Source organism: Salmo salar, chromosome ssa29 (genome assembly GCF_905237065.1).
Source record: "Salmo salar chromosome ssa29, Ssal_v3.1, whole genome shotgun sequence".
NCBI lineage: Eukaryota > Metazoa > Chordata > Actinopteri > Salmoniformes > Salmonidae > Salmo > Salmo salar.
Window position 1 is genome coordinate 38625001 of NC_059470.1, and position 22017 is coordinate 38647017.

General features: G+C 45.1%; 1 protein-coding gene across 2 annotated transcripts in view; it reads right to left on the reverse strand.

The window, feature by feature from the left end:
• Positions 1 to 17178, reverse strand: part of LOC106590673 (junctophilin-1) — an 84775-nt gene extending 67597 nt beyond the window's left edge. Inside the window, exons 1-3 of one of the 2 annotated variants that reach the window (XM_045710786.1) lie at positions 16907 to 17178; positions 16177 to 16717; positions 5826 to 6594 (exon numbers count right to left, since the gene is read on the reverse strand). In XM_045710786.1, the coding sequence (XP_045566742.1) occupies positions 5826 to 6594; positions 16177 to 16555 (1148 nt within the window). In that variant the 5' untranslated portion in view covers positions 16556 to 16717; positions 16907 to 17178. Of the gene's footprint in view, positions 1 to 5825; positions 6595 to 16176; positions 16831 to 16906 lie in introns of those variants that run through there. The other variant, XM_045710787.1, reaches the window with a different exon arrangement.
• Between the last annotated feature and the right edge of the window lie 4839 nt (positions 17179 to 22017).

Sequence of the window (22017 nt, forward strand, 5' to 3'; positions counted from 1 at the left end):
GGCCGGATGTGATACAGTCTGGATTCGAACCAGGGAATGTGACACTCGGGAGCCAACTAGAGTGAAGATATACATATCAGAAGGAGCTGTCAGTCAGGAAATACATATCAGAAGGAGCTGTCAGTCAGGAAATACAAATCTATATACTATATATATATATATATATATACGTGGTGAGTATAGACAGTATTGACAATATATAAGTAAGAAAAGGTATGTACAGCAGTAGTTATATGGATGAGCTATGTCAAGAATACAGTAGAGAGTAATCAGAATACAGTAGAGAGTAATCAGAATACAGTAGAGAGTAATCAGAATACGGTAGAGAGTAATCAGAATACAGTAGAGAGTAATCAGAATACAGTAGAGAGTAATCAGAATACGGTAGAGAGTAATCAGAATACAGTAGAGAGTAATCAGAATACAGTAGAGAGTAATCAGAATACGGTAGAGAGTAATCAGAATACAGTAGAGAGTAATCAGAATACAGTAGAGAGTAATCAGAATACGGTAGAGAGTAATCAGAATACAGTAGAGAGTAATCAGAATACAGTAGAGAGTAATCAGAATACGGTAGAGAGTAATCAGAATACAGTAGAGAGTAATCAGAATACAGTAGAGAGTAATCAGAATACGGTAGAGAGTAATCAGAATACAGTAGAGAGTAATCAGAATACAGTAGAGAGTAATCAGAATACAGTAGAGAGTAATCAGAATACAGTAGAGAGTAATCAGAATACGGTAGAGAGTAATCAGAATACGGTAGAGAGTAATCAGAATACAGTAGAGAGTAATCAGAATACGGTAGAGAGTAATCAGAATACGGTAGAGAGTAATCAGAATACAGTAGAGAGTAATCAGAATACAGTAGAGAGTAATCAGAATACAGTAGAGAGTAATCAGTTAGCTTATTTTCTCAGAGATCAAATAGAATTTTAACAGAATAATGTTTCAGGAATATTAATCTGTATCTATCTACAGAAATGATTTCAGAACAATAAACAGTATGTAAACATTATTAAAGTGACTACTGTTCCATGACTATGTACATAGGGCAGCAGCCTCTAAGGTTCAGGGTTGAGTACCGGGTCGTTGTCACGTTTGTCGTATGGAGTGGACCAAAACGCAGCGGGAATGTAAGTGCTCTTCTTTATTTATAAAGAAACGTGATACAAAACACTTAAACAAAACAACGACGAAAAACCAGTCTCGTAAGGACAAAATTACTATACAGAGAAACAACTACCCACAAATCCCATGACAAAAACACCTCTATTAAATAGGACCTTCAATTAGAGGCAACGAGGAACAGCTGCCTCCAATTGAAGGACAACCCAATAAACTACGCATAGAAATAGAACAAATAGAACGAACATAGAAATACACTAACATAGAACATAAACCAAAACACTCCGAAACACTCTAAACAAACACCCCCTGCCACGCCCTGACCAAACTACAATAACAAACAACCCCTTTTACTGGTCCTGACGTGACCGTCATATCCGGCTAGTAACAGTATCTAAGGTTCAGGGTTGAGTACCGGGCGGTATCCGGCTAGTAACAGTATCTAAGGTTCAGGGTTGAGTACCGGGCGGTACCCGGCTAGTAACAGTATCTAAGGTTCAGAGTTGAGTACCAGGCGGTATCCGGCTAGTAACAGTATCTAAGGTTCAGGGTTGAGTACCAGGCGGTATCCGGCTAGTAACAGTATCTAAGTTTCAGGTTGAGTACCAGGCGGTATCCGGTTAGTAACAGTATCTAAGGTTCAGGGTTGAGTACCAGGCGGTATCCGGTTAGTAACAGTATCTAAGGTTCAGGGTTGAGTACCGGGCGGTACCCGGCTAGTAACAGTATCTAAGGTTCAGGGTTGAGTACCAGGCGGTGTCCGGCTAGTAACAGTATCTAAGTTTCAGGTTGAGTACCGGGCGGTACCCGGCTAGTAACAGTATCTAAGGTTCAGGGTTGAGAACCAGGCGGTATCCGGTTAGTAACAGTATCTAAGGTTCAGGGTTGAGTACCAGGCGGTATCCGGCTAGTAACAGTATCTAAGGTTCAGGGTTGAGTACCAGGCGGTGTCCGGCTAGTAACAGTATCTAAGTTTCAGAGTTGAGTACCAGGCGGTATCCGGCTAGTAACAGTATCTAAGGTTCAGGGTTGAGTACCAGGCGGTGTCCGGCTAGTAACAGTATCTAAGTTTCAGGGCAGGGTACTAGGCGGTGGCTAGCTTATGTTTACTGTTTAACAGTGTGATGGCCTGGAGATAGAAGCTGTTTTTTAATTCCCTCTGCCCCAGCTTTGATGCACCTGAACTGTCACTTCCTGCTAGATTGTAGCAGGGTGAACAGGAAACAAATCGAGCATCATATCGTTCATCTGACGCAAATTACGCGTGATTTCAGTTCCGGGTGTCTGAGATGACTGTGAAAGATTACTGTGAAAGATGACTGTGAAAGACTTGTCTGTGGAGTACAAAATGTTACTAACATTGACTATGTTTGTGATGACACTACTTTATGCAGTACATATTTGCTAAACTGCCAAAACAGTAATCAGTCTTCTGAGGGGAACACATTTGGATCCATCCTAAATGGTACCCTATTCCCTATATATAGTGTACTACTTTAGACCAGAGCCCTATGGCACCCTATTCCCTATATAGTGCACTACTTTAGACCAGAGCCCTATGGCACCCTATTCCCTATATATAGTGCACTACTTTAGACCAGAGCCCTATGGCACCCTATTCCCTATATAGTGCACTACTTTAGACCAGAGCCCTATGGCACCCTACTCCCTATATATCGTGCACTACTTTAGACCAGAGCCCTATGGCACCCTATTCCCTATATAGTGCACTACTTTAGACCAGAGCCTATAGGGGGCTACATAGGGAAAAGTGGGTGCCACTTGGGACTTGACCCCAATGAAAAGCAGTTCACCTGATCCCCCTGTATGCCTGTCCGGATCAGAACAGTGCTGGGTGCTTGGCAGTGTGTGTCTATCGTCAAGGTATGTCTTTATTACACACTGTACAGGCTGCCTGCCTGACCACGCTCTGGGAGCACACACACACACACACACACAGACACACACACACACACACACACACTGAACCACACAAGCACACACACACACACACACACTGAACCACACAAGCACACACACACACACACCAAACACACACACACAAACACTCACACATACGCGCACACACACACACACACACACACACACACACACACACACACACACACACACACACACTGAACCACACAAGGCACACACACACACACACACACACACACACACACACACACACACACTGAACCACACAAGCACACACACACACACACCAAACACACACACACAAACACTCACACATACGCGCACACACACAAACACACACACACACACACACACACACACACACACACACACACACACACACACACACACACACACACACACACACCAAACACACACACACACTGAAGGCTGATCATAAATGTCCAGGACAAGCAGCAATAAACTGGTGGCATCAGCACAAAACTGGCAAGTGTCTTCACTGACATTTTCAACCTCTCCCTGTCCGAGTCTGTAATACCAACATGTTTTAAGCAGACCACCATAGTCCCTGTGCCCAAGAACACTAAGGTAACCTACCTAAATGACTACAGACCTGTAGCTCTCACGTCTGTAGCCATGAAGAGCTTTGAAAAGCTGGTCATGGCTCACATCAACACCATTATCCCAGAAACACTAGACCCACTCCAATTTGCATACCGCCCTAACAGATCCACAGATGATGCAATCTCTATTGCACTCCACACTGCCCTTTCCCACCTGGACAAAAGGAACACCTATGTGAGAATGCTATTCATTGACTACAGCTCAGTGTTCAACACCATAGTGCCCTCAAAGCTCATCACTAAGCTAAGGACCCTGGGACTAAACACCTCCCTCTGCAACTGGGTCCTGGACTTCCTGACGGGCCGCCCCCAGGTGGTAAGGGTAGTTAACAACACATCTGCCACGCTGATCCTCAACATGGGGGCCCCTCAGGGGTGTGTGCTCAGTCCCCTCCTGTACTCCCTGTTCACTCATGATTGCATGGCCAGGCACGACTCCAACACCATCATTAAGTTTGCTGACGATACAACGGTGGTAGGCCTGATCACTGACAATGACGAGACAGCCTATAGGGAGGAGGTCAGAGACCTGGCCGTGTGGTGCCAGGACAACAACCTCTTCCTCAACGTGATCAAGACAAAGGAGATGATTGTGGACTACAGGAAAAAGAGGACCGAGCACGCCCCCATTCTCATCAACAGGGCTGCAGTGGAGCAGGTTGAGAGCTTCAAGTTCCTTGGTGTCCACGTCATCAACAAACTAACAAGGTCCAAGCACACCAAGACAGTCGTGAAGAGCGCATTACAAAACCCATTCCCCCTCGGGAGACTGAAAAGATTTGGCAACGGTCCTCAGATCCTCAAAAGTTGCACCATCGAGAGCATCCTGACTGGTTGCATCACTGCCTGGTATGGCAACTGTTCGGCCTCCGACCGCAAGGCACTACAGAGGGTAGTGCGAACGGCTGGCTTTCTGCCATCCAGGACCTCTATACCAGGCCCTAAGGCCCTAAAAATTGTCAAAGACTCCAGCCACCTTAGTCATAGAGTGTCCTCTCTGCTATCGCACGGCAAGCGGTACAGGAGCGCCAAGTCTACGTCTAAGACGCTTCTAAACAGCTTCTACCCCACAAGCCATAAAACTCCTGAACATCTAATCAAATGGCTACCCAGACTATTTGCATTGCGCCCCCCCCCCCTTTTACACCGCTGCTACTCTCTGTTGTTATCATTTATGCATAGTTACTTTAATAACTCTACCTACATGTACATATAACCTCGACTAAGCGGTGCCCCCGCACATTGACTCTGTACCGGTACCCCCTGTATATAGCCTCCACATTGACTCTGTACCGGTACCCCCTGTATATAGTCTCCACATTGACTCTGTACCAGTACCCCTGTATATAGCCTCCACATTGACTCTGTACCGGTACCCCCCTGTCTATAGTCTCACTATTGTTATTTTACTGCTGCACTTTAATTACTTGTTACTTTTTATTTCTTATTCTTATTTTTCTTTTAACTGCGTTGTTGGTTAGGGGCTCGTAAGTAAGCATTTCACTGTAAGGTCTACTACACCTGTTGTATTCAGCATTTCACTGTAAGGTCTACTACACCTGTTGTATTCAGCATTTCACTGTGAGGTCTACTACACCTGTTGTATTCAGCATTTCACTGTAAGGTCTACTACACCTGTTGTATTCAGCATTTCACTGTGAGGTCTACTACACCTGTTGTATTCAGCATTTCACTGTAAGGTCTACTACACCTGTTGTATTCGGCCCATGTGACTAATACAATTTAATTTGGATTTGAAAAGCAGCGATGGTGATGAATCAACGTTAGGACCCACTGTCATAAGACTCTGGTTACACATCACTTCAATCACAACTGAGCTGGACCATTCAACTGGAGATCCGTAGTGTAATGCTCCACAGAAATAGCCAGGAGTTATACAGTAATACTCCGCTAGCTGGTTGTACAGCCATACCAGTCATACCAGGCACACAGGGAATGTAGGAAGGGCCTTTGATCTTGCGGATTTTGAATGCTGTATACTAGTTTGTGTATTTACAGGTGTAACACACATTCTCTCATACACACACACCCACACACACACACACACACACACACACACACACACACACACACACACACACACACACACACACAAATACCTCACCAACCTACCTGGAAGCTGCTATTTCCACTTTCGTCCTGGAGATGGCCCCTGCCCTCCGCGCCCCCTCCACTGCCCGGTCCACCTTCTCTTTGGTTTTGGGGTTCTTTAGCGGGATCAACTGCTTCCTTATTCCACGTACCAGCACGTTATTCTTGTACTTCCCTTCTTCCTTGTTCCCCTCGGGGAAGGTGGTGCAGCCGTACCCGTGGCGCTTGTTGTTCAGCCACTCCCCCTCGTACTTCATCCCGTTGGAACGTTCGCTGACGCCGAACCCGTTGCGCTTGTCGTTCTTCCACTCCCCCGTGTACGTCTCGGTGGTGGTGGCGTCCACGTGATCCTCCAATAGCAGGTCCTCTTCCGGCAGCTCTCCGTCGCCCAGGGAGATGGTGGAGTTGGCGTCTGCGTCGGAAGAGCTGATGCGGCTCATAGCGGCGTCGCTGCGTGCGGAACTCCTCTTGCTGGAGATGGACGACTTCGATTCGGACTTGTGTAGCCGACGGAGGCTCCCGAACAGCGAGCCGCGGCGGAACAGACCCTTCTTCTTCCCGGTGACCACCTCACTGTCCGAGTGGAAGTTGAGGACGAACCCGCCGCGGCCGCCGGTGGGCGTGTCACCCGAGAGGTCCTGGAGCACGGTGCCATTGCTCTGCTCGGAGCGTAGGGACGCTAGAGAGGTACGGAGTGGAGAGCGGATCACCGTTGCCATGCCGTAGGGAACACTCTGGCGCACGCCATAACCGTGCCGCATCCCGCCCATCCACTGGCCCTGGTATGTACCTGGAGGAGAGAGGACAGTAGAGATGGGGGTGAATAGATTGATTAACTGATTGATTGGTTGATTGATTGATTGATTGATTGGTTGATTGGTGCGTTGATTGATTGATTGATTGATTGATTGATTGAGTGATTGATTGATTGATTGGTTGATTGGTGCGTTGATTGATTGATTGATTGATTGATTGAGGGATTGATTGATTGATTGATTGATTGATTGGTTGATTGGTGCGTTGATTGATTGATTGATTGATTGAGTGATTGATTGATTGGTTGATTGGTGCGTTGATTGATTGATTGATTGATTGATTGATTGAGTGATTGATTGATTGATTGGTTGGTTTGTTGCTTCGTTGGTTGATTGATTGATTGATTGAGTGATTGATTGATTGATTGATTGATTGATTGACTGATTGGTTGATTGGTGTGTTGATTGATTGATTGATTGATTGAGTGATTGATTGAGTGATTGATTGAGTGATTGATTGATTGATTGATTGATTGATTGATTGGTTGGTTGGTTGGTTCGTTGGTTGATTGATTGACTGATTGGTTGGTTGGTGGGTTGATTGATTGATTGATTGATTGGTTGGTTGGTGGGTAGATTGGTTGATTGATTGACTGATTGATCGATCGATCTTAACAGTATTGGCTAAACGCCACATTAAAAGGCAAAGAGAGAAACTGGCCCAACACTCTCAATTAGGATACTAAAGTCCTACAACAACATTAAGCTCATTAGACATTGCTAACCTAGTTATCATTACTTACTGAGACATTGATTAGATGGGAAGGAAACCCACCTGGTAGCATAGATATCATTACTGTCATGATGTTGGCCTGTGGGTAAGGTTTATGACCACCCCATAAATACCTTTCTCCCTTCCCTCTCTCTCTGACTCTACTGAAGGACTCTTGAATAGCCTTTGTTAAACATAGAGAGTCTGAGAACATCAAACAAGTGGGGGGAAAGGAACCATATTTCGGTAATAGAAGCAGTTGAAAATATGCGTTAGTACTTAATGTATATGATGTCTGTTCGGTTGTCATCTGAGACATTATGACTGATGACAGGACGACATAAACTGTATCTGGGAAAGTCTACACATTCTAGTTATCAGATTGACATGGAATTGTTGTGCAAATTAAATGTTTGAATATGAAACTATTTGAGAGAATTGGGTTTTCATAAGGTTAGAGCCCTGCTCAATCAGTGGCTCGCCCCTGTGAAGAGACATGGGTTATAAACTATGAAACACACCCTTCTCTCCCTCCACTATATAAGCCCTTGACGAAAATGTAACCTCCTGTTCCGAGGACGATAGGACGACGGTCCATACGTTAAAAAGGACTAACATGACAACTACAGAACTAAGCCAACCTCAGCGTGAGCTTTGGTTGTGAATGGTATGAACTTTGAACTCTTATTCACTAAAGAAGTGAGACCTCCTAGCCGTTGAGTTAGCAACAGCAGCTGTAAACGTGGGCTAGGAAAGGACGGACGACGTATCCAGTCTAACACACAACGAAGATACTACAACGTATCCAATTTACCACCAGAGACATTCTTCCGAGGACAGGAAGATCTCTGTTGGCCAACACGGTCAGCATCTACGACCAACCTACCGAAGCGCAGCTCGGAGTAAATATTTATTGCATTTTCCTTTTCCAAATGGGCGGTAATTTAGTAATGCATAAGATACTGTATTTATGAAAGCTTAGCTTCTCCCTTTGTTCCTCAGTCTTCCCGCTCTTTCATTCAAGCCCAACCCCCTCGCTTTGTGTAACAAGCCATCATACAGGTTCTGTCCACCAGGGACGTTTTCTGTATGACATCATTTGCATTCGGTGTATATGTAATTCTGTGTGATTAGTTAGGTATTTAGGAAATAAATAATTAAACCTAATTTTGTATTGCTGATTCAACTTGTTAGCCAGTGTTCGTGAAGATAACCAAGAATTTGATGAGACTGAAATAAGGTGACGATTAATATCGACTGCCATTGATGTAAAATATTACTAGGTCTTTCAGAGTTTATTCGGAAGATAACAGCTCTATAAACACTCTTTCGTGGTGCCCCGACTTTCTAGTTAATTACATTTACATGATTAGCTCAATCAGGTAATATTAATTACAGAGAAAGGATTTTATAGAATAGCATGTCATATCACTTAATCCGGCATAGCCAAAGACACAACATTACTTACTGAGACATTGATTAGATGGGAAGGAAACCCTACATCAATATAATTCAGACAGAACAATGGGAATCTGCAGAAACATAATGCATCCCAAATAGCACACTATCCCCTACATAGTTCCCTATTTTTAACAGAGCTCTATGTGAGCTGGTCAAAAGTAGTACACTAAATAGGGAATAGGGTGCCATTTGGGGCAGCAACCATACATTGCCTCAGTCTATCAGACTAAGCAGGGCTCCTGACTGATCTAATGAACAGTTCCAACAAATTGTCCGTTTAACGGCAAGTAGTCGAGTGGTTAGAGAGTTGGGCCAGTAACTGAAAGGTTGCTCGATTGAATCCCAGTGCTGACAAGGTAAAAAAAAAATCTGTCGTTCTGCCCTTGAACAAGGTAGTTAATTAACCCACTGTACCCCGGTAGGCCGTGATTGTAAATAAGAATTTGTTCTTAATAACTGACTTGCCTAGTTAAATAAAGGTTAAATAAAATTAACATGTGCACTATCTTTCAGGGCTCTGGTCAAAAGTAGTGCACTATGAAGGGAATATGGTGCAATTTGGACTCGTCCATTGAGTATTTAGATCATAATGGGTGGATAGATACCCATAAACCTACAATATCAGTAGCTTGTAAAACATTTATATTTTGTTTAAATCTACTGATGTTATTAAAAGGGATTTATAAATACATTTGATTGATTGTGCTGTGAGTGAACAAAACATTAAGAACACCAATATTGTGTTGCAACCCCTTTTTGCCCTCAGAACAGCCTCAATTTGTCGGGGCATGGACTCTTCAATATTTCGAAAGTGTTCCACAGGGATGTTGGCCCATATTGACGACAATGCATCCCACAGTTGTGTCAAGTTGGCTGGATGTCCTTTGGGTGGTGGAACATTCTTGACACAATCGGGAAACTGTTGAGCTTGAAAAACCCAGCAGAGTTGCAGTTCTTGTCACCAACCAGCGCCTGGCACTTTCTACCATACCCCGTTCAAAGGCACTTAAATATTTTGTCTTGCCCATTCACCCTCTGAATGACACACATACACAATCCACGACTCAATTGTCTCAAGCCTTAAAAATCCTTCTTTAACCTGTCTCCTCCTCTTCATCTACACTGATTGAAGTTGATTTAACAGGTGACATCAATAAGGAATCATACCTGGATTGACCTGGTCAGTCTATGTCATGGAAAGATCAGGTGTTCTTAATGTTTTGTATACTCAGTGTCCGACATAGCTATTCATCATGACTGTAAACTGAGCAGCATGGAACAGACCAGGGTGGTAGATACTGCTAGGGTATCAACTGACCCCTCCAGACCAGGGTGGTAGATACTGCTAGGACATCAACTGACCCCTCCAGACCAGGGTGGTAGATACTGCTAGGACATCAACTGACCCCTCCAGACCAGGGTGGTAGATACTGCTAGGACATCAACTGACCCCTCCAGACCAGGGTGGTAGATACTGCTAAGACATCAACTGACCCCTCCAGACCAGGGTGGTAGATACTGCTAAGACATCAACTGACCCCTCCAGACCAGGGTGGTTGATACTGCTAGGACATCAACTGACCCCTCCAGACCAGGGTGGTTGCTACAGTGCATTCTGAAAGTATTCAGACCCCATTACTTTTCGCCCCCCATCTTTTGTTATATTACAGCCTTATTCTAAAATTGACAAAAAAACAAATGTCTCATGCTCTGTCAGGTTGGATAGGAAGCGTCGCTGCACATCTATTTTCAGGTCTTGATCGGGTTCAAGTCCAGTCTCTGGCTGGGCCACTCAAGGAAATTCAGAGACCTTTCCCGAAGTCTGTCCTGCATTGTCTTGGCTGTGTGCTTAGGGTCGTTGTCCTGTTGGAAGGTGTAGCTTCATGCCAATCTAAGGTCCTGAGCGCTCTGGAGCAGGTTTTCATCATGGATCTTTCTGTACTTTGCTCCGTTCATCTTTCTCTCGATCCTGACTAGTCTCCCAGTCCCTGCCGCTGAAAGACATCCCCACAGCATGATGCTGCAAACACCATGCTTCACCGTAGGGACAGTGCCAGGTTTCCTCCAGACATGATGCTTGGCATTCAGGCCAAAGAGTTCAATCTTGGTTTCATCAGACCAAAGAGTCTTGTTTCTCATGGTCTTTTGGCAAACTCCAAGAGGGCTGTCATGTGCCTTTTACTGAGGACTGACATCAGTCTGGCCACTCTACCATAAAGGCTTGATTGGGTGATGGTCTTAGAGGGGGGGTGGGGGGAGGTTTTAGCGGGTGGAATATTAGGACAATTGGAGGTTTACAAAGTTGCAGTATGTATATGTGGAGGGGTTAATAAAAATATATATATAATTTTTTTTTATTAAAAATACTTTCAAAAAGAAAGAAAAAAAGGCGTGATTGGTGGAGTGCTGCAGAGATGGTTGTCCTTCTGGAAGGTTCTTCCATCTCCACAGAGGAAAAAAAGGTGATATTTGTAACACTTATTTTTGGTTACTACATGATTCCATATGAGTTATTTTATTGTTTTGATGTCTTCACTATTATTCTACAATGTAGAAAATAGTAAAAATAAAGAAAAACCTTGAATGAGTAGGTGTGTCAAACCTGTCATTATGGGGTATTGTGATGTCATTATGGGGTATTGTGATGTCATTATGGGGTATTGTGCTGACATTATGGGGTATTGTGATGTCATTATGGGGTATTGTGATGTCATTATGGGGTATTGTGATGTCATTATGGGGTATTGTGCTGACATTATGGGGTATTGTGATGTCATTATGGGGTATTGTGTGTAGATTGATGAGGACATTTTTTTTACGTCACACATTTTAGAAAAGGCTGTAAGGGTTAGAAGGTTACACTCTATAGGATCACATGGCCAGAAATCCATGTCTTTAGGAGTAGCCTTTGTAGTAGGAAATGTTGCTTAGTGATGTCACTAACGTACTACAGTACTTGAGGGATGAGGTTTGTTTTGATAATATCAGATGGCATCAACAGGACTAATGTGTCATAGTGAATGATGTGCCATAGAGAACACCAGTTAACAACAGTAATCAAGGTCCCTTGTGGGGCTAGCAGGGTCCATGCTATCTCCTCGTCTGATCTGGGAATACTCCTTGTGGGGCTAGCAGGGTCCGTGCTATCTCCTCGTCTGATCTGGGAATACTCCTTGTGGGGCTAGCAGGGTCCGTGCTATCTCCTCGTCTGATCTGGGAATACTCCTTGTGGGGCTAGCAGGGTACGTGCTATCTGGGAATACTCCTTTGTTTAAAAATTGAAATGACTAATAATGGAAGAACAGCAGATAATACTAGTGAGGCTATATACAGGATGTTACTGTACCGAGTCAATGTGGAGGCTATATACAGGGTGTTACGGTACAGAGTCAATGTGGAGGCTATATACAGGATGTTACTGTACCGAGTCAATGTGGAGGCTATATACAGGGGGTATCGGTACAGAGTCAATGTGGAGGCTATATACAGGATGTTACTGTACCGAGTCAATGTGGAGGCTATATACAGGGTGTTACGGTACAGAGTCAATGTGGAGGCTATATACAGGATGTTACTGTACAGAGTCAATGTGGAGGCTATATACAGGATGTTACGGTACAGAGTCAATGTGGAGGCTATATACAGGGTGTTACGGTACAGAGTCAATGTGGAGGCTATATACAGGATGTTACTGTACCGAGTCAATGTGGAGGCTATATACAGGGTATTACGGTACCGAGTCAATGTGGAGGCTATATACAGGGGGTACCGGTACAGAGTCAATGTGGAGGCTATATACAGGGTATTACGGTACAGAGTCAATGTGGAGGCTATATACAGGGGGTACCGGTACAGAGTCAATGTGGAGGCTATATACAGGGTATTACGGTACAGAGTCAATGTGGAGGCTATATACAGGGTGTTACGGTACAGAGTCAATGTGGAGGCTATATACAGGATGTTACGGTACAGAGTCAATGTGGAGGCTATATACAGGGTGTTACGGTACAGAGTCAATGTGGAGGCTATATACAGGATGTTACTGTACCGAGTCAATGTGGAGGCTATATACAGGGTATTACGGTACCGAGTCAATGTGGAGGCTATATACAGGGGGTACCGGTACAGAGTCAATGTGGAGGCTATATACAGGGGGTACCGGTACAGAGTCAATGTGGAGGCTATGTACAGGGGGTACCGGTACAGAGTCAATGTGGAGGTTATATACAGGGGGTACTGGTACAGAGTCAATGTGGAGGCTATATACAGGGTGTTATGGTACAGAGTCAATGTGGAGGCCATATACAGGGGGTACCGGAACAGAGTCAATGTGGAGGCTATATACAGGGGGTACCGGTACAGAGTCAATGTGGAGGCTATATACAGGGTGTTATGGTACAGAGTCAATGTGGAGGCTATATACAGGGTGTTACGGTACAGAGTCAATGTGGAGGCTATATACAGGATGTTACGGTACAGAGTCAATGTGGAGGCCATATACAGGGGGTACCGGTACAGAGTCAATGTGGAGGCTATATACAGGGGGTACCGGTACAGAGTCAATGTGGAGACTATATACAGGGTGTTACGGTACAGAGTCAATGTGGAGGCTATATACAGGGTGTTACGGTACAGAGTCAATGTGGAGGCTATATACAGGATGTTACGGTACAGAGTCAATGTGGAGGCCATATACAGGGGGTACCGGTACAGAGTCAATGTGGAGGCTATATACAGGGGGTACCGGTACAGAGTCAATGTGGAGACTATATACAGGGTGTTACGGTACAGAGTCAATGTGGAGGCTATATACAGGGTGTTACAGTACAGAGTCAATGTGGAGGCTATATACAGGGGGTACCGGTACAGAGTCAATGTGGAGGCTATATACAGGGGGTACTGGTACAGAGTCAATGTGGAGGCTATGTACAGGGGGTACCGGTACAGAGTCAACGTGGAGGCTATATACAGGGTGTTACGGTACAGAGTCAATGTAGAGGCTATATACAGGGGGTACCGGTACAGAGTCAATGTGGAGGCTATATACAGGGGGTACCGGTACAGAGTCAATGTGGAGGCTATATACAGGGGGTACCAGTACAGAGTCTATGTGGAGGCTTTATACAGGGTGTTACGGTACAGAGTCAATGTGGAGGCTATATACAGGGGGTACCGGAACAGAGTCTATGTGGAGGCTTTATACAGGGGGTACCGGTACAGAGTCAATGTGGAGGCTATATACAGGGGGTACCGGTACAGAGTCAATGTGGAGGCTATATACAGGGGGTACCGGTACAGAGTCAATGTGGAGGCTATATACAGGGGGTACCGGTACAGAGTCAATGTGGAGGCTATATACAGGGGGTACCGGTACAGAGTCAATGTGGAGGCTATATACAGGGGGTACCGGTACAGAGTCAATGTGGAGGCTATATACAGGGTGTTACGGTACAGAGTCAATGTGGAGGCTATATACAGGGGGTACCGGTACAGAGTCAATGTGGAGGCTATATACAGGGGGTACCGGTACAGAGTCAATGTGGAGGCTATATACAGGGGGTACCGGTACAGAGTCAATGTGGAGGTTATATACAGGGGGTACCGGTACAGAGTCAATGTGGAGGCTATATACAGGGGGTACCGGTACAGAGTCAATGTGGAGGCTATATACAGGGGGTACCGGTACAGAGTCAATGTGGAGGCTATATACAGGGGGTACCGGTACAGAGTCAATGTGGAGGCTATATACAGGGGGTACCGGTACAGAGTCAATGTGGAGGCTATATACAGGGGGTACCGGTACAGAGTCAGTGTGGAGGCTATATACAGGGGGTACCGGTACAGAGTCAGTGTGGAGGCTATATACAGGGGTACTGGTACAGAGTCAATGTAGAGGCTTTATACAGGATGTTACGGTACAGAGTCAATGTGGAGGCTATATACATGGGGTACCGGTACAGAGTCAATGTGGAGGCTATATACAGGGGGTACCGGTACAGAGTCAATGTGGAGGCTATATACATGGGGTACCGGTACAGAGTCAATGTGGAGGGTACCTGTAGACTGATGTGCCTGTCAACCTTCTCTGGTCTCACTTTCAGCACCCGGTGAGGGTGTCAACACTGCTGATTGTGTAGGTTAGGAGAATGAAGGGTTTATAGATATAGAGGACAGTGCATAAAAGGACACATCTTTATGGGATCTCAATACTGTCTGTTTACTGACAGAAAGGAACAGGCTTCAATATGAAAAAACCTATTTGAAGTCTTATCTTATTAAGGTTTCAATCTTAGAATGTACCACAGATTGACCAATAGGCTAGGTGATCGTCTGGCTATAATAATCAGGATGGCAGTATTTATGCTAGCCATAGGGTTGCTCTGCACCGCACTTTGACCTGATTTGACCCCATTCCAAACACCACACACACACACACACACACACACACACAAACTCTATCTCTCTACCCTCCATCACCCCGAGTACACTGTTACTGTTACTGTCACATGTGTAGTATAAATCAATGGACTTAAAACGCGAGTTGTTGGTCACGGAATAACACAGGCAACTAATAGTCTAGCACTGAGAAAGAGAGAGAGAGAGAGAGAGAGAGAGAGAGAGAGAGAGAGAGAGAGAGGGAGAGAGAGAGAAAGGGAGAGAGATAGAGGTAGAGAGAGACAGAGAAGGGAGAGAGATAGAGGTAGAGAGAGGGAGAGAGAAGGGAGAGAGAGAGAGAGATAGAGGTAGAGAGAGAGAGACAGAGAGACAGAGAGAGAGAGAGAGGGAGATAGAGAGAGAGAGAGAGAGAGAGAGAGAGAGAGAGAAAGAGAGAGATGGAGAGAGAGAAGGGAGAGAGATAGAGGTAGAGAGAGAAAGAGAGAGAGAGAGGAGAGAGAGAGAGAGAGAGAGAGGGAGAGAGAGAGGGAGAGAGAGAGAGAGAGCGAGAGAGAGAGCCCATGCAGTGTTCTAAATGATGAACTGATGCTTAGATACGTAACATATCGAATATGTCGTTAATAAATCAAAATGATCGAGTGGAAGCTACTTATTATGGACGTAAGTAAAATAGGTTTATGGCGCACGGTGACGAACATGTTTCCTTTGCGCGTAATGGAGCTAAAGTCAAAATCCACAAATCCATATAAATGTGAAAAGTTACAATCCGGTTATTAACGTTATAATAACGCTATAATAAACCAACGCTATAGACAGTCACATCTCCGTTCTGTCTCTTCGTGAACCCTTTTTTCGCACGCCAAACCACAACACATCACGACAGATCGCACTGGTTCACGGTTTAAAGAGACACACACAATATTAAAAAAAACAACAAAAAAAACAACAACATGCCAATCCAGTATAACAGTATAAAGGTATATCTTACCACCGTCGCCATAGGTCTCAATCCCATACCCGTCCTGTAGGCCGTTACTCCACGTCCCATCGTACCGGGCAGGTGTATTGTGACTCTGTCGGAGTCCATAGCGACCCTTGAATCCGTGGCTCCACTCGCCGCGGTAAGTCCACTTCCCTTTGGTTTCGACCCCAAGCCCATGCCGCTTCCCCTGGGACCAGTAGCCATGGTACGTATTCCCGCTGGGCCAGGTGTACACTCCTACTATCTCAAAGCCGTGTGACCAGGAGCCGGCGTATTCGCCCTGGCCTTTTGGCCCGGTACAGATGCCATGTCCGTGGGCTTTGCCGTCCTCCCACCCTCCGCAGTATGTTCCTCCATCGTCGAAGTCGAACCTTCCGCCCGTCATTCAGAACAGCCTCGAAATGAAGCAGAACTCTACGGCTGCAGAATGACTCAATGGTGTCGTGTTAATAACCCCCCCTCCTCTCCTCTCCCCCCCCCCAGAAGGGATCCAGCAGGGAACGGAGTGGTGGAGAAAACAGAGAGATGAGCCAACGAGAGGATGACTCTGTTTGCACAAGAAGTAAAAATAAACAAAAAAACAGTGATGATGGTGGTCATGGGTAGTGTGTGTGTATGTGTGTTCCAAGAGGATGATATGTAAAGAAAAAAGAGTGTGTGATGTGGTGTGTGTGTGTGTGTGTGTGTGTGTGTGTGTGTGTGGGTGGGTATGAATGGGGAGGGAAGTGTACTTTACCGGAGGCGCACGCTGTATCCTCCGCTGTGTGATAGCTCCGTCCCCCTCTCACCCACTGATCACAGAGGGAGAGAGAGAGAGAGAGAGAGAGAGAGAAGCGTCGACTCGCTGAACAAGAAAGACACAGCCAATTGCTTCGTCACGCCAGCAGAACCTCCCACCACCACCACCACCCTCTCAGCTAATTATGAGGGTGTAATGCACTCGAGCCATGTGAATTATGTGCCGCTGTTCACCACTAAATCATAGTTCAAATAGCGGGATCAACCGTCAGATAGTTTGTGCCGCTTTGCCCGCGACGCAACCTGCTGCTGCCGCCGCCGCGCCACCGGTGGTGGTGCTAGGACTTTCTTTTTAAAAACGCGCGCCTCCTTCCTCGCACAGGTGTGTTCTCTGTATGGGACGGCTATTTTGGAGGTGTGAGTGAACGTGGGGATCAAGTATAAATGTCCGATGTAGTCACAGTAAGATTGCTGAAGCTCTCAAAATATTGGAATTGAAAAAAAAACAACAAAAAAAACATTATTATGACATATTTTTGTTGTGTTTTATGCTACTGTTTACTTCTTTTTTTGTTGTTGAAAAAAGGTGTATTTAAGTCATGTTGTTACATTCCTCAACCTAGAAGTGTACCTTTTAAGAACAACCTTCAGTTTAATTTCTGCCATTTGTAATGTAACATGGTCAATCTCGAAAGTTCTACTCCATAATTCAATACAACGTGATTAATCAATCAGTTTTTGACACGATGAAAATATATTGGCTTCAATGGAATGGAAACTATTCATTTGTCATTACAGTAAGTGATAATATCACAAATCAAAGAGCTCGACAGATTGAACAAAGGGGAATGGATAGGCTCACAGCGACCTCTGCTGGTGGCTGGAAGCAATGGGTGACACACTTGTTACGGAACGGAGTTTATACGCATAGGGACTTCTGTATGGGGTGGACTCTGCAACCTATCTCAAGCGAGGATTTATCAAAATAAAATTACAGACCACTTTCTGGAACACGTTTTTCTTGCTATGTTAGCAAAAACGAAACAAATAGCCTACGTTGCATAACCTACAGTATAGCCAAATAGGCTTATATAATAGTCATATATAGTCATACATAGCCTACTCTAAATGGTGATCGTTTGAGAGGAACGATGTTGATTTATAGGCCGCTCTGGATAAGAGCGACAGCTAACTACTACCCCCCCCCAAAAAAAAATCTGAAATGTAAATCTCTTATTCATTCAGCATCAGTGATGAATCTCAGAGGGGTTTGATGCCGTCTGATGAGACAGCGGAGTGGAGGGCTGGATTAACCGTCCCAAAACGCAACACGGTGACAGATAGCTAAAATGGCGTCAGAAAAATAGCCACGATTCTCAACATGAGAAATAAATCCTCATTAACGAGGGTTATGTTCAGGAGGTACAGCAAGAGAGCCGAGTTGTCACAGAAAGCACCAAGCCCACACCATCCAAATTGATATTTTATTTTATGATTGGACACAGTCCATCAATTATCAGAACGCGAGTGTTTCAGCACCTCCGCCGTGGACAGCTCCTCAAGGGTAGCCTATCAGGTGGTGGGTTACGTAACTACGCTAAGTTTAGCAACATGCTAATCAAAAATACCACTGATTTCTAGATTAACCGTTTTTTTTTCATGAACCCTTTATGCACGAAATAATGCTTGCAAGAACTAGAAATCAATCAATCATTTTTTTTGAAACATTTCGTTTGGTTTAGATTGTCAGTAAGACAAAGGAGGTGATGGTGGACTACAGGAAACAGATGGCTGAGCATGCCCCCATTAACATAGAAAGGGGGCTGTACTGGAGCAAGGGAAAGCTTGAAGTTCCTTGGTGTCCACCACAGGAGGTTGGTGACATCTTAATTGGGGAGGACAAGCTCGTGGTAACGGCTGAAGCGGAATCAGTGGAATGGTATCAAATACATCAAACATCAAACTCGTGGTTTCCGGGGTTTCCGTGGTTTCAGTGGTTTCAGTGGTTTCCGTGGTTTCAGTGGTTTCTGTGGTTTCCGTGGTTTCCGTGTGTTTGATGCCGTTCCATTCACTCCGTTCCAGACATTATTATGAGTCGTCCTCCCCTCAACAGCCTCCTGTGACGTCCACATCACTAAGGATCTATCATGGTCCACACACACCAACGCAGTAGTGAAGAGGGTCCAGAAACCCCAACCTCTTCCTCTTCAGGAGACTGAAGAGAATTCGGCATGGGGCCCTCAGATCCTCAAACAGTTCTACAGCTGCACCATCGAGAGCATCTTGACTGGCTGCACCACCACTTGGTGTGGCGACTGCTTGACATCTGACTGCAAGGGCATTACAGAGGGTAGTGTGAACGGCCCAGTACATCACCGGGGCTAAGCTCCCTACCATCTAGGAGCCCTAGACCAGGCGGTGTCAGAGGAAGGCCCAGTACACCACTGGGGCTAAGCTCCCTGCCATCTAGGAGCCCTATACCAGGCGGTGTCAGAGGAAGGCCCAGTACGCCACTGGGGCTAAGCTCCCTGCCATCTAGGAGCCCTATGCCAGGCGGTGTCAGAGGAAGGCCCAGTACATCACTGGGGTCAAGCTCTCTGCCATCTAGGAGCCCTATACCAGGCGGTGTCAGAGGAAGGCTCAGTACATCACTGGGGTCAAGCTCTCTGCCATCTAGGAGCCCTATACCAGGCGGTGTCAGAGGAAGGCCCAGTACATCACTGGGGTCAAGCTCCCTGCCATCTAGGAGCCCTATACCAGGCGGTGTCAGAGGAAGGCCTAGTACATCACTGGGGTCAAACTCCCTACCATCTAGGAGCCCTATACCAGGTGGTGTCAGAGGAAGGCGCCAGAAAATGTAAAAGACTCCAGCCAGCCAAGTCATAGACTGTTCTCTCTGCTACCGAATGGCAAGCGGTACCGATGCACCAAGTCTGGAACCAAAAGGACCCTGAACAGCTTCTACACCCCCCAAGCTATAAGACTGCTGAATAGTTAGTTAAATAGTTAACCAAATAGCTTCCAGCACTATCTGCATTGACCCTTTCAGCACTATATCTTTTGACTCATCACATGTGTTTCTGTTACTGTTTATTGTCTATGCTGTTGCCGAGTCACTTTATTCCGACCAACAGTATATGTACTGTACATATCTACCTTAATTACTTCGTACCGCTACACATGGACTCAGTACTGGTACCCTGTGTATATAGCCTAGTTATCATTGACTCAGTACTGGTACCCTGTGTATATAGCCTGGTACCCTGTGTATATAACCTAGTTATCATTACTCAGTACTGGTACCCTGTGTATATAACCTAGTTATCATTACTCAGTACTGGTACCCTGTGTATATAACCTAGTTATCATTACTCAGTACTGGTACCCTGTGTATATAACCTGGTTATCATGGACTCAGTACTGGTACCCTGTGTATATAGCCTGGTTATCATTACTCAGTGTTAGTATGTATAATGGGAGTCCTGTGAACTCTGTTATTCCATATAATGGGGGTCCTGTGAACTCTGTTATTCCATATAATGGGAGTCCTGTGAACTCTGTTATTCCATATAATGGGGGTCCTGTGAACTCTGTTATTCCATATAATGGGGGTCCTGTGAACCCTGTTATTCCATATAATGGGGGTCCTGTGAACTCTGTTATTCCATATAATGGGGGTCCTGTGAACCCTGTTATTCCATATAATGGGAGTCCTGTGAACTCTGTTATTCCATATAATGGGGGTCCTGTGAACTCTGTTATTCCATATAATGGGGGTCCTGTGAACTCTGTTATTCCATATAATGGGGGTCCTGTGAACTCTGTTATTCCATATAATGGGAGTCCTGTGAACTCTGTTATTCCATATAATGGGAGTCCTGTGAACTCTGTTATTCCATATAATGGGGGTCCTGTGAACCCTGTTATTCCATATAATGGGGGTCCTGTGAACTCTGTTATTCCATATATTTCACCTTGTTGCAGGAGATCACATGTCTTGCCTCGAGTCTTTGTCCAATTTGTATTTTCTTGGCCTCTTTCCAGCTCCGTTTCCCATAACCTAATCAGAGCACTTGAATTATTTGTGTATAGCAGCATAAGATGAAGAAATAATTTGTTTAGGTCTTTCAGCTTTCAACAGGAGATTATCTGCTGGGGTTCGTACTGGGTTCTGTGGGGGAGCGCCATCTTGGATTCTATAAAATGTCTTACTTGCAGATACTATCACGACTCATGATATTACCCATATGCAGACACAGGACGCGGATGGTTCAGTTCTCAGATAATTTATGATAACACAGGGTGCAGGCAAAGTGAAGGTCAAGGACATGCAGAGGTTCGTAACCAGGTCAGAGTCCGACATGTACAGAACGGCAGACAGGCTCGGGGTCGGGGCAGGCAGAAAGGTCAGAATCTGAAAAGCTAGAAACAAAAACTAGAGAGCATGGAAAACCAGGAAACACGTTGGGACGACCTGACAAACAAGACCAACTGGCAACAGACCAACAGAAAACACAGGTACAAGTACACAGTGGATAATGGGGGGAAAATGGGAGACACCTGGTGGGGAGTGGAGACAAACATGAGATAGGTGAAATGGCAAGTATAAAGGCATACTCAATTCTAGTTCCCAGGATGCAATTCCTATGGCTTCCACAGGGTGTCAGCAGTCTATGTTCAAGGCTTAAGGCTTGTAACTTCAAAAACGAATAAGACATATCAGTTTTAGTACAAGGACACAGTCTTGGAAATTCGTGTTTGCGCCGCGCCACGAAGAAAGGACGCACCAGCTAAAATCGGTTTCCTGTTGAACATACTTCTTTCCGTATGAAATATTATAGTTTGATTACAGTTTAGGGTATCTGAGGAGTAAATAGAAACATAGCCCTAAGAAGTTTTAAGCATAGACGAAAAAGTAATCCTTTCTCTGAAGGTGTTTGCAAATATCTCTCCAGATTCTTAAAGGTACTGTTGATAATCGGGTTATGTTTTTCACTTCTGTGTTGACTGAGTTTCTGTCGCCAGTCATAACACTGATTAATGAGTATGAAGATGTGAGGCAGTGTCACGCTCTGACCGAGGAGAGCTGTGTTTTCTCTGTTTAGCTAG